Below are 14262 nucleotides of genomic sequence, written 5' to 3' on the forward strand. Positions count from 1 at the left end.
CTGCCAGAGCATTGGAACCAGAGAAGACTAAGAGAGAAATCCCCGGAGTCATTATCTCTGGTGCCAGAGAGGACAACTTGCAATAATTTAATACAGCTGGTTTCAAATAGGGTAGATCCAAATACACATTTTGGCCAGGAATCGATTTACACCATTTATAATAAAATACTACTTATTTTTATTTATTTTTTATTTTATTTTGAACATTAACTTTGAGGGATACTGTTCATTTTAAAAATAGTTTGAAAAACCGAACTATATTGTAAGCGATCCAACACCGCATCAATTTGCCAAATCCAGTAATTTTGAAAACACATCGAGGGACATCCAGGCTAAGTTACTCTTGAGTAGTCCTACTGAAATGAAGAAGCCCTTAAGCGTCATTCCTGAAAGATACTACTAGTCCGGAGGTCAGCCGGCGCTCCCCACTCCCAAAGCCTCCAGCGCCTTTTAACTGCGGAAAAGTTTGGAGGTGCGGCGCCGTTGTTTCGAATTAGGAATGATCATTCCGTTTCTGTTTGGATCCGCGCACTCGGGATTCGGAACGGACACCGGAGCGTTCCCCACCCAGATGAGACGATGACCCCTGGCGACTCCCACCCCGGTGCCTGGGGTTTCAGAGCCAGACCCCCCTTGGCCCTCTCGCTTGCTTGCTTCTTGTGGAACTGGTTCCCCAGCCCCATAGAAGGGAGATCTGAGGCGTCGGGTGGTGGCTGGTTGCCTGTAGGTGTTTAATGGCCAGCAGGCTGGCTGGGGTCAGGTAGAAGAGAAGACAAAGGGAAAGGCCCAGAGCTCCTCCCCCGCCGGCCAGCGACAAAGGCTCCCTGGCGAAGGCTACACGGCGGATCAGAGAGAAGGCCCCGGAGCCGCTGAATGGCGAGCAGCGTCGCCAACAATGCAGGACAACAAGCCAGGCGATCTTATCAAAGCCAGGGCCTCCGCGGCTGCAACGCCCCTGCCGTCTGTTTGCCTCGCCCCGCCTGAACAAATGGCGGCGGCGGCCGCTTTCATCCCTCCGTCCCTCCCCGGGGGGTGCCGATGACCAGGAGCCCCGCCCGCCTGGCTCCAAGGCCTGGCTGGGCATGGAGACAGCAGCTCCTCCTCCTCCTCCTCCCAGGCAGGAAGACCCAGGCGGTGGTGGGAAAGAAGAGCTCCCCGGGCCAGCAGCACCCACCATCCATCCCCTGTTCAGCCCAGAAGGGCTGGGGGCTGGCGGGGAGAGAGATCCGCGCGGGCCTCCCCCGGTCCTCCATACAGCTATTCCTCACAGCAGGACCTTATTGACCCGAAAGGAAGAGGGTGCTGAACTGAAGACAACCCCTGAAGCAAGGCCGGCTACATCCACTGGGACCTAGGAACTTGCGGCTTTTTACTGGGTCCAACCCTTGGCCATCTGGCTCAGTGTTGTCCACACTGACTGGCAGCGACTCTCCAGGACTGCTGCAGGCAGGAGGCTTGGCTTTCCCAGCCCGACTGAAGAAGATGCCAGGGGCTGAAGCTGGCACTGAGCGAGGACTTCATATTTCCCCGATAGCAAATTTGCCGGCCCCACCCCCCTATCTAACATCAAAGAACTTGGGCGGACGGTGGGACTAATCTTGGATTCAGATAAATAGTAATTAAAGAATGCAGCCTATTCCCTTGAAGATCACTCCTGGTTTAATTCACACCAGGAATCCTTGCCCCTCCGTGTGTGTGTGCGTGTGTGCGCGCACATATATATATATATCCTGGTTTTGGAGAAGAAAAGAACCTCTGAGTATGTGCCCATTGCATTTCAAGCCAGCGGTGTAGTGGTTAGAGTGCTGGACTAGGACGGGGAGACCCGAGTTCAAATTCCCATTCAGCCATGAAAACTAGCTGGGTGACCCTGGGCCAGTCACTTCTCTCTCAGCCTAACCTACTTCACAGGGTTGTTGTGAAAGAGAAACTCAAGTATGTAGTACACCGCTCTGGGCTCCTTGGAGGAAGAGCGGGATATAAATGTAAAAATAATAATAATAATTTCCATGAGTATCTTTTCTGTGAGCTGGAGTGCGTGTTTGACTTTTGACCGGAAAGACCGGCATTCAGCTCGCAGCTTTGAAGCTTCTTAGCTGTTCTTTGGTGACTGCTGCGGCACCTTGGTGAGGTTATGAACCGGGATCTGATTAAGTAAGACAGCAACTGCATGTCGACTGCCCGCTCAGCTCGTTACAGGAATGTTCGGTGGGATGCAAATATGGCTAATTAAAAATCCGGGCTCTTGAGAGGCTAAACTCGCCTGCCCGCTCTCAATGTAGAAAATGACCACAAATTGCACGATCCCACCAATGAAACCAACATAAGCCCTATCTATACACATGTTATGATCAGTGCTGGGTACAGGTACCGTATGCAGGTACAATTAGGCATGCATTATCAAGTGGGTCACATTTTTACAGCACTTTTGACAGTTCAAAGTGCTTCACATTCTTTTGGTAATCCTTACAACTCCTCTGTCTTCAGCTGGTGGTGGGTCAGATTCTGTTAAAAAAATGTACAACCTGTGTACAGTGTACATAGGTACAAATCTGCTCACAGGTAGTAAAATGTTACATATGCACTTCCTATCTATACCATGCACAGAGGCTGTAGACAAGCTGACTATTAAAATAAATGCAGGTACAGTGTTCATACAAAAACTTGTGTGTACAGACATCTGAACACAGCATAATGTCTGATTAGGGCCCCAGTGATTTAATCTTCTATTGGCTGCCATGACTCTTGACCGTAAGAACACTTCAGAAGACAAACGATCCAAGGCAGGATTAACTGCTGGGTTTGTTTATTGGTTTATAAATCAGTTTTTCACACCTGTTGTGTTGTAGGTCAACATTTAACACACCAGGCTCTCTTCCAGTGATAGTAAAGACTTTGCCAGCTGAATTTCTGTCTGACGTACAACTGACAGGCACAGGAGCTGGCCAGGGGCGAAAGTCATCAACCTTAAGAAATTGGGCAAGCAACGGAAAATAGAACATGATGGGTGCAAATGCAATCCAGAAGTTGTGATCGGTGGGCTGTGTTCAAATAGCTAACCGTTTTAAAATATTTAACAGGCCAATGTAAAAAATAAAAGAGTAATCTATAATATTCTTCCTCTGATGGATAAAATGGATTGTGACTATTTACAATTAAATACAGAATTTTTTTTTGCAGTATTTTAAAATTAAATACCTTTCTTTAAATGTTTAAATTACTATTTAAATCTATGCATCTCTATTTATCCCAAAGTTTCGATTCCTAAAAGGAGCCACATGAAAATCACCACCCGTTGGAGCAAGGCAGCCGATTGGTTTATTGAGGAGGGGGACGAAAGATTTTCTTGCTGATCTAATGTTCTGCAACAACCCCCCCCCCACCTGCTCCCACTCTGGCATAGCCCCTTTTCCCCCTCCCAGGAAGGAGAGAGAATGAGAGGAGAATGGCAGATTTCAGTATTGACTGCTAAAGTTTCTGCTCCCTCCACCTCCTTTCCGGTCAAGGAAAAGATAAACAATAGCAAGGAAGGTGTATATCAAAGGGAGATGGGTTTAAAGCCCCCTCACCATGACAGATGAGGGTCTGCAAAGAGAGAGAGGAGGGGCGAGCTAGGAGGTAGATTAACATCACAACTGAGTAAGGGAGAATGGGACCCTCTTCTTCTGAGCAACCTTTTTGGAGGGCACCACCAGTAGATACCAATACTCAGGGGTGCAGACAGAAAGCTTGAGGAGCAATTTCTCAAACTTTTCTTTCCCCAGCAGTGGTAGTGGTGGGGAGAAAATACACTTTTGGGGATGTGGGTTGCTGCTGCTACTACTACGACAAATATTTATGCACTACTTTTCAACAAAAGTGCTCAAAATAGTTTACATAAAAAATAAATAAGATGGTTGCCTGTCCCTAAAAGGAAATATAAGGTAGACACCAGCAACAACTAGTCGAGGAAGTCTGTGCTGGGGGTTGAATAGGGCCCTATTAGGTTTGGTGCGGAGGAGGAATTGAATAAAATAGGAGGGGAAAATAGGAGGGAATAAAATAGGAGGAGGAATTAATAAAATAGGAGGGGATGCTGGGGGGGAGGGGGATCTGCACCCCTGCCAATACAATGCTGCGTAACCCCTAAGCACACTTACTAAGCCATGTCCCATTTAACTCAGTGGGACTGACTGCTAAGTAACATGCTTTGGATTCGGGTGTAAGTGTTTATAAAACACTTTGTAGTGAGAGTTCATACCACATGCTATTCTCTCTCTCTCCCTCTCTCTCTCCCTCTCTCTCTCTCTCACTCACTCACTCACTCACACACACACACACACACACACACACACACACCTCTTTCACACACTCACCCACCCTGGATTTTCAATATTATGTGGGGCAGTAATCCCATATTTGGGGTGGGGGTCTCTGAACTGAGAGCTAGGATTTGACTAATGCCACCTGCACAGAGTTACCCCACTATATTAACACAGAAGAAAGTACCACTGGGTTTACTCTCCCATGATTGAGTTTAGGATTGAGGGATGTATGATGTGAACTCAGCCAGCCATTGTTTTGGAACCTCAACCTAAACAGGTTTAAATTCAAGTAGGCACACACAGGGGGGAAATGTTTTTTTATTCCCCCAGGAAGAAGTCAGTCTTATGCCTGTTTCAGATCTTATGCCCCACTCATTTCAATGGCCCTGCCTCCCTAGCATAGGATTATAGCCATAGAAGTCAAGAATAAAAAATACTTCCTCATGTTTGAGGGGTTCTATTGGCGAAGCCTTGCATTGGATTCCAGCGGTGAGAATGAGGCATGTGCATAAATCTTTCTGCTGGAATCGCTTCCTTTTGCCTGGATTATGCCCCTCAAAATGTTCACATGCATTGTCTAAAATTCCAAGGCTGTATGATAAAGGAAAAGCCTGAGGAGCAACTCCTCAATGGGGGTGGGGGGTTGAGGTGAGGAAAGACACTTTAGAGGGGAGATATGGGCAATTAGGTTTGTGAGGGGGGTTCAGTAAAATGGGAATTCCTCAAATACTTGTGGGTGGATCTGCACCCCTGCTTTACAACATTGCAAGATGGGTCGGTATTGTTATCCTCCTGTTGCAGATCAAAGCCTAAACCAACCCACCATGATCCTCCTGGAGTCTCTGGGAACTGGCACCAATTTCCAGGTGATAACCAAAAGCCCTCTTGGAGATTTTAATGGTTTGATCTTTCAAATCAATGTTAGGGAGGGGAATCTCCAGGAATAGCCTCAGTCAGACTTGGCAACCCTGAGGAAGCAACGCATCTAAGATCACCTTGCCAGGTCATGGCTTAGTCCAAATTTTAACTGGGGACTTCCTGACTGATGCAACCCCTATTTGCAGGTGAGATTTAAAGCAGCTCTTGCTTCATTTGGGAGATAGGAGTCCTATTCACAGCTTAGGTTCAGCCTATGCAATCCATGTACAGTGCACACAGATCTGTATGCAGGTACAGTTATTCACATGTTACCTTGAAGGCAGATACAGCAGCACCCTAATCCTATCTGTATCCTACATTTCAGGAGGACTGCGGCCAGGCTCACTGAACACAGGTGTGGCCATTCACACAAAAAGCATGTATGTAGGTGCAGACATTTGAACTCCAGTACAACGTTACATCTGAAGAGAGCTCTAGAAACCTCTACTAGCCTGAATGCTCATTGGATGGGAAGCATTACAGTGCTTCCCTTCCAGGTGAATAACAATCCTACTTTAACAGACATTGCTAGAGCTGCTGCACAGCGAGCTTATGTAAGTTTACTCATAAGTAAGGCCCACTGTGCCCAATGGCACTTGCTCTCAAGTAAGTTCAGTAGTGTTACAGCAGCCAGAGACAATGGGTGGCAATGGCATACAGAGCAATGCTGCACTGGTTCAAGGAGAGAGCAGTCTAACAGAAGTTCCCAACCAACTGCCGCAGGGAAGTGGCCATTTTTGATGGCCTCCCCTTCCCCTGGAAGCCTTCTGCATCACCTGAAAATATGTTCCCAAGGGTTGCACAACCTTCAGGGACCATTTTTGGGGTAGCACAGAGAGGGCTTCCTGGGTAGGGGGAAAGCATCAGAAATGGCCACTTCTCCACTGCACTGGTACACTTTGTGGGATGTTCTGTTAGATGCAGCCTTGTTTTAATAGGAGTTATAAATCTCATCAAACTCCAACCCTGCTTTGTACCCAGAATGGGTCCCTTTTCTATAAACAAACAGACCTTCATCCCTCTCCCACCTGGATTTGAGGAGCCTTAGTCATGACAACAAGGCAGAACAATTCCTAGCCTCCCTACCCTGAGCCCTTTCCTGGTCTGGGATTATTATTTCTAGCAGGGCCAGGGAGAGAAGCAAGGGGAACTGGCTGCAACCTGGAGGTGGGAATATACAGCTATGCACCCAGTGAGTCAGAAACCAATGCACAACTAACCACACATCAACCGATGATTTATAGGACCATAATTGGTTATAAAAATCTTTTAAGTGGTTGTAATCAGGCCTTGGGCAGCTGCAGCAAGAAGCCATCACTTCCACTAAGGATGGAATCGGACATCAGCTGGAGGACGGAGTGATCAGGCACTAGCCCTGCAACCAGCACACACGCTCTCTGAAACAGGCAGTGCCTGTTTTATTCTACACTCACATGGATGGATTTTGATGCTCAGTTATGTAGATTGCGCCCAGGGACCTTGGGTCTCCCGAGGATCATGATGCACAAACAGAATTTGCTCTGGAAAAATGATTTATTCATATATAATTCACCTTTCTTCCATCATGGAGTTCAAGGCAAGGTCCTGGAGTTGCCAAACAGCCCCCCATCCAGGCGCTGACCAGATCTAGACCTGCTTAGCTTTAATAAGGATTCCATGTGCCCTCAGATCGTGGCTGGGATTTGTACGAGTTATACACTGGACCACACTTTTCTCTCTGGTTGGGGCTGCATCGTTTCAGCCTTCAGGTTCACATGGAGGAATGCTCCTTCATACAGGAATGAAATTAATTTAAATTTAAATTTGCTCCCTGACATGCAAGTTTTCTGCATGAAAGCATTTTAAAATGAAAGAGCATTCAATTATGTGAGGCTTTCACTCACAGTCTGAAGTCATAGGTATCGATGAGAACTTGGCTTCAGGCTGACCTCAGACCCATTGAAATTCAGAAAAAGATTATATCGGTTTTAAAATACAAGGATTTTAGTCAAATGTACATCCAGCTGCGGGGCTCGATCCTCAGCATGCCTTTCAGCAAAACACCCTGGCAATAGTCTCCAGGAAGTTGCTCTGCGCAAGCCTCACTGAAACCTCAGTGCCTTTTTGCAAAGCTCCAAATTCCAATTCATTGTAAGAGTTTGCACAAAAACACTTCCCTGTGGACGAAGCTCCTTAGCAATTGATTCCAAGTGTACTGCTGACTCTGAGTATGTTTGGCTTAGAATCGAGACCTTCCCTATAAGCAGCAACCGGAGGATTCATGGGCCGCTGAAACTAACCGAACCTACTTTCCGAGTAAAAGGCGCCCAATTAACATGTGACAACGAGAGTGAAGGCTTCCCGAATGTCTTGCATCAGAACAAATTCGCATAACTCTGCCTTTCAAAAATAAAAACAAAACAGTCTGTTCAAGGCAAATATAAAAGAGAAAAAAATTAAAGCAATTAATATATCTGACAACGAGATGGTAAATGAACTTTATCAACTAATTCGATTGTATTTCCATCTCAGCATATTTGGGACAGCAACCCACGGAACTTTAATTCACCTGACCTCTGACTTTATCCTGAACTTCAAAAACTTGCTCAGTGAATCTCTACATAATTGACCAGCCTTGTCCCCACCAGCGCACCAAACTCAAGAGTCCTACAGGCGTTACTCAGAGTAAGTTCCGTGGAACCTTCTTCTCCACATGGGCTGACACATCCAGACTAAGGCAGTTACTATTTCTCAGCAGTTACTCTCAAGGACTAGTTAAGCTTTCAACATAACTTCCGTCGAGTAATTTAGTTAGGATGCCAGTCACTGTTTTAAGACTAGCAAAAGAATTTGAATTTCAAGCGATTTAAGTGACGTTTAGCTTCGAAGTGTCTGAATCTGCTTGGCTTGGATCTGAAATATACTTTACACTTCAGTTCTAAACGGATTTACTTGGAAGTAAATTTTATGTAAAGCTCCGAGAGAGAGAGAGAGAGAGCAGGCAGTATAAAAATCTGAAAGGACAGACAGAAAGAATAAATAAGTCACATTGAGCTCAACTGTTCTCCGAATATGTTGGCCTGGAATCGCATCGCAGCCTTCCCTATTAAAGAATTAGGCCCCGTTTGTGCGAATTATGTAGTGATCCGGGGGGTCATTGGAAATGCGAACCAAGATCCGCAGTAAGGGGTTTGGTTTCTTTAGGTCGCCTCCTACAAATACACTAAAGGTCCCAAAGCAAGCCTCCTCCAACAACAACCCGGCGTCTGCAGCGAAACTGGCAGCTCTCCTAGCGGCTCAAAAGTGTAGGGTCCTTTTGGCTGGCCCTAAGAAAAACTAATATCATTCCTAGATCGTGGCGCTTGGAAGTCCTCGAAAATCCTCCTATTCTACGCTCGCCTTTTCTCTGGCGCAGGACACGCCGGCCAGGTGGCGTTCAGTAGGATCTTCCACCGGCGGCGACACACGCGTCTCCGGTCCCCCCGGGTTCAAAAATCGCGGGGAGAGAGAGAGAACACTGCCGTTCAGGCCCTTCGCGCTCCAAGCGGGTCGTGATCCTTGCTCCCGGAGGATTTCCTCCGCGATCTCACAAATCCCCAGCCGCTTGGCACGTTAGGAATCCAGAGCCAGCCTGGCCCGCCTTGGCTCTGAGCAATTTCAGTCAGGGGCCTGCGCCCTTCCTTCGACTCTTCCATTCTGGAGTCTCCCAGAGGGACACAATCCCCGAGTGAGTTAAAACCGCTTATATATGCACATTTACATGGCAGTAAATCCCACCGAGCTCAGTTAATGGCCTAGTGTGGACTGAAACCTAAATTTCAGTTGTTGCAAGACATCTAAACGCATTTAACTCTGCGTTGGGGTTGCTCCCCGCCCACTGCGCCAGTTTTGCACCCTAGCAGATCTGGAATACAGCCCTTTCCTGACCTCTGGGATGTGCGGTGGCAAGGCCGGATGGATGCCTGTAACATCCAACAGCAAAGGAGAAGAGGAATCTAAGTTCTGTGAAGCTGCATGGGAACACCTATCGGCTAATCTACGCTCTCCAAGATTACAGACCGCCTCAGTTAGAATGCTATTAATTTACTTCGGGTAGTTGTTCTGAAGACTACAGTACCATGAATGTGAATTGCTTTGAATACCCAAAATGCAACAGAAAAGCTGCTGATTATTATTATTAACGGAAAGGCACTGCTGGAAACAAGAACTCCAGAGTACAGATTTCAAAGGCCTTGAGGCCATGTCCTGCCAGCCACGCTGCTTGGATTTATTTTGCATTGCTTGCTCTCCCAAGGTTGAAGCACGCTGAAAAAGACAAGTATTAGACCTCTTCTGAAGAAGCCTGCATTGGCTGCCTCAGAATTAAGCAACTATAGGCCTGTCTCCAACCTTCCATGGCTGGGCAAGGTAATTGAGAGGGTGGTGGCCTCCCAGCTCCAGACAGTCTTGAAGGATCCATTTCAAACTGGCTTTTTGGCAGGCTATGGGGGGACTTGATGGCACACTTTACCTTTACTCGGTGGAGACTATCTTGGTCAGCCTGGGCTGATGGAGACTTCCTAACCCGGGAATTGACAAAGGGAGTGGGTTGGTCATTTTAGGCCTCTTGTTGGCTTTCCATACTATTGACCATAGTATACTTCTGGGCAGTCTGTGAGGGTTGGGGGTGGGAGGCACTGCTTTGCAGTGGTTCTGATCCTACCTCTCAGGCAGATATCAGATGGTGTTGCTTGGAGACTGTTGCTCTTCAAAATCTGAACTTTTATATGGCATCACTCAGGGCTCCATACTGTCTCCAGTGCTCTTTAACATCTGCATGAAACTGCTGGTAGAGATCATCAGGAGATTTGGTGCAGGGTGTTATCAGTATACTGATGACACCCAAATGTATGTCTACATGTCAATATCATCAGGAGAAGGCCTGTCCTTAAATGCCTGCCTGTAGGCAGCAATAGGCTGGATGAGGGATAATGAACGAAGACTGAATCTATACTTATTGTGCAGGTCAGAACTCACGAGAATTTTGATCTTCCAATACTGGAAGGGGTCGCATTTATCCAGGATTAACAGGTATGCAATCTGGGAGTAGTTCTGTACCCCAGCCTTTCCCTGGTGTTTCAGTTTGAGGCAGTGATCAGAAGTGCTTTCTATCAGCTTCAGCTGATATGCCAGCTGTATCTGTTTCTTGAGATAAATGACCTCAGAACAATGGTACATATGCTGGTAACCTCCAGACTCGACTACTGCAATGCACTCTATGTGTGTCTGTATTTGTACAGTCCAGAAACTGCAGTTGGTACAGAATGCAACAATCAGATTGCTCTCTGGTCATCTCATATTACCCCTGTATTAAAAGAACTACACTGGCTACCAATAAGTTTCTAGGCAAAATACAAGGTGTTTGTTATAACCTATAAAGTCCTTATCAGCTTAGGCCCTGGGTATTCAAGAGAAGCTCTTCTTCACTATGAGCCCCAAGGTCCGTCTGCTGTTGCCACCAGCTGGTCTGGTGGCTACACCGAGACTCTGGAATGCACTCCCTGCTGAAATAAGAGCCTTCCCACTCTGACAACTTTTAAAAAGTCTTTAAAGACTCATTTATTCATCCAACCTCAACTAGACTTGTGGTTTTAAATTGTTTTGAGGTTTAAATTTGTTTTATTTTGCTGTAAACTGCCCAGAGATGGAAGTTTGGGGTGCTGTGTGTATGTATGTATGAATGAATGAATGAATAAATAGAAGTCTATTCATTCATTCATTCATTTGTTCGTACATACATTCATCTCCATGGAACGGATTTCCCAGGAACTGGCTGTAGAGTGGCAGTTTTAGTGCCCACATGCTTCCGTGTGGCCGACTCGGGGGTTAGAGTTGCCTGTCTCCATTGAGATTTATAGTTTTGTACGATCAGCCAACGCACTCGCCTAACAAGAATACAAACCAGGCCACCGAAGGCAACACAGGTCTCCTGCCTAGGTCGCTGTAACGTCGCCACTTGAGATTTGTGAAGAGAACTGGTCAAAAGAAAACCCAACTCTTGTGAATACTGCTTATAATAAAGAACTTTTAGGGACCGTGTTGCTCGTGTGCCCTGGATACAATAGGATCTTGAACACATTGAATGTGTGGAGAACAAGTACTTCTGGACTGGCCGCCGTTAAATTTACTTCCAACTTCCAGGAAGCTCTGCACAGGATATTCGTGAAAGATATAGGCCTGCAAACCACAAATACGTCCCCACAGGGTAGATTTTAATTGGGATCCACATCTCCTTGAAATTAAGGGCAAAGCATCCATTGATTTTAATGGCCCCGGAGCGCGCCCTTAAAGGATAAGTCCTCTCTGGCGTGGTCATCCCAGACTTCAGAAGGGCGCCTCCGACAGTTATTCTAGTTTTGTGGATTGCGGTTTGTGGATTGCAGCTTTACACCCAAAATCGTGACCCAAAGGGAGAAAGAACGCGCTTGCTCTCGGATTGTTTCCTATTCCCCTTTGGAGAACGATCAGCCGATTTTATAACCGAGTGGGCTTGGATAGTAAACCTATTTACACCTAAGCCTCGTTAACTGTGCAAGCCTGGCTCATGTAAGGGCCCAATCCTAAGCATGTCCACTCCTCACAGAGTTCAACCGGGCTTACTTGCATGCAGAAGTGTGCATAGGACTGCTGCCTTAAGCGCCAAGAAATGCCAAGAGACCGGCGTATAAATCGAAGCTCCGACCGGCTCCTATAAATCGAAGGAAGGCAATCCTAAACACACACACACACTTACTCGAGAGTAAACTCAATCTTAATCAGTTGAACATTGTGCGCATACGATCATCAGGCGGCTGGTGGCAAACTGAACGCCACCCACCCACCCACCCCGCCAGCTGACTTGGCAGCAAAGGAGTCCTAGTCATTTCAATGGGGCATATTTGCACCGGTGCAAGGGAGCCGGACGCTAAGCACACACCAGTACAGCCTACTACTGGGTTGCCGAGACGCGCGTGCTCCGGCTTCACAGAGTTAAGGGTCGGCCTGAGTCACCCTTTCTTGCGCAACGCAGGCGACGGCGCGGGCTCCTTTCTTCAAGTCCGCGGAGCAGAGTTGTGTCTAAGCAGCAGCAGCAGCAGCAGCCCCTTCTCCCGAAGGACTGGCCCAAGAGATCCCTGCGTCCCCCTGCAGGGACCCCAGTGGCCTGCTGTCAGTCCCCCACTAAGGAGAGGGTCGCTCAAGCCTTCGGCAATCCGAAACCTCAGCCCCTACAACGGAGCTCTCTCTCCTCGGTTGGGACCTACAAAGGAAAAGGCGTGACAAGCGCGCCTCTCGGCAGATGCAGAGCGTGTTGCCCTCGCCCCGCCGCGGGTGAAAGGGACAGATCTGCGTCCTCGTCCTCGTCCTCCTCCCACCCTCCAGGGGAAGGTGCAAGCTCCAGGCAACAACCCTCAGCCGCTCGGGGCTTCTCCTTTGGGAGGAGAGCCGCCGCCCGCAACCCCCGACGGCGCCGCCTGCCTTTCTGCCTTACCGGGTCCCCCCGCCGTGGGTTTCCGAATCCACTCGCAGATGTTTCGCCGCTGGCCACCAGGCGAGAGCTGCTCCGAGCCGGGCGGCGGGTTGAGAGGCTGCATCAGCCCTGCGGAAGGGGGGACCCCGCAGGAGGGCGCCGGAGGGCCCTGAGCGGGGTGGTGGTGGTGCGGGTGCGGGTGCGGGTGGTAGTCTCCGGCGGGGCTGTAGGCCAAGCCTGCCGCGGCGGGTCCGTGCATGGCGCTGGCAGCCGCCGCCGCCGCCGCCCCCGGGGCCGCCCCCTGCCCGTAGCCGTTCCAGTCGTCGCGGAGGGGCGCGCCGTAAGCGCCGGGCCAAGGCGAGCCAGGCGACTGAGCATTGTCCAGCCCGATCCCCGCGGGCACGTGGTAGGCGCCGTAGTCCGTGTACTGGGGGCTGCCCACGAAGTTCTGCGCGGCGGCGGCAGCGGCGGCGGCGGCCAGGTTGAGCCCCCCTGCGTGGCGCACCGAGCCGGGGTACATGGAGGGCCCCTCTTTGTCCAGCAGGTAGCTCACGTACATGGTGGCCGGAGACGAGCGACGCTTCTCCACATACTGCTGGGGGCCGGGGTGGGGGCTGGGCTCGGGTGCGGGGATCGGCCCCCACCCCGTGGCTGCCGTTGTCTCCAGGCGCAGAGGAGCCGAGCCTCGTCCCTCAGGGAGCCGCCGGCTCCCTCGGCCAAGCCAGCCAGCAGCGCTGCGCAGAGGAGGATGAGCGATTGTTGACAAGAGGCTCTCTTAGGAATGGCCCGGCCAGGCCCACCACCGAGGGCAGGTGACGTGGAGCGAGGGAGGGAGAGAGAGAGAGAGAGAGGCGCGGGGGTAATATATCCCGAAGAAGATTTGCATTTAAAAAGATAAGGGAGAGGGCAGCGACCTGATCACAGCGACATATTCAGGCTTTTATTGTTTAAGAGCTTCCTCCTCCTTCCTTCATTGGAACCTGGTGCACTTTAACCTCCAATCACAGGTTCAAAGAATTGAATCCGAAGAACTTGCGAGAGGGAAAGAAAGGGAGGGGGAGCGGGGAACAAGGTGGGTACATGGAAACACACCAAAGGGTAGCCAGATCTGGGAAGAGTAGAGCACCTTAAAAGGGGGGGGCGGGTAGTCCTACATTTCCATGTTAAGCAGGTCTAAGAAACTTAACAAATGTAAGATCTGGTAAGGCCTTCAAACTAAACAAGGTTCAGAAACTGCCTACCTATTTAAACAGAGAAATGTCCAGTCCAAAGCATGTTTCGGTTCTGTTGGCTTGAGGGGGAGATTTAAGTTTAGAAGCGCTTTAAAATTTGTCCATAATCTCTTTATAGACTCCCAAGGATTCCCGAAAGAGAAAGGTGCTGCCTTCTCATTTTAAAGCCCTTTACTCGTTAATAACCAATTCGCCAGCCTAATCCCGGATAAGGAGAAGAGGAGGCAAGGGGCAAAAAAAGTGAATTCAGAACGTAAAGGGATTATCTTAATTTCTTTAGGGTTGTCGAAAAGTGTTCCTGCTTATCAAGCTTGCGAACCTGATCACATTTAGGAAAGCCCCT

General features: G+C 48.8%; 1 protein-coding gene across 1 annotated transcript in view; it reads right to left on the bottom strand.

Annotated features, from left to right (window-relative positions):
* Positions 1 to 13587, bottom strand: part of CDX2 (caudal type homeobox 2) — a 34047-nt gene extending 20460 nt beyond the window's left edge. The window contains exon 1 of the mRNA XM_053305018.1: positions 12709 to 13587. Coding sequence (XP_053160993.1) covers positions 12709 to 13246 — 538 coding nt within the window. The 5' untranslated portion in view covers positions 13247 to 13587. The remainder of the gene's footprint in view (positions 1 to 12708) is intronic.
* Positions 13588 to 14262: the final 675 nt, after the last annotated feature.

Source organism: Hemicordylus capensis, chromosome 3 (assembly GCF_027244095.1).
Source record: "Hemicordylus capensis ecotype Gifberg chromosome 3, rHemCap1.1.pri, whole genome shotgun sequence".
NCBI lineage: Eukaryota > Metazoa > Chordata > Lepidosauria > Squamata > Cordylidae > Hemicordylus > Hemicordylus capensis.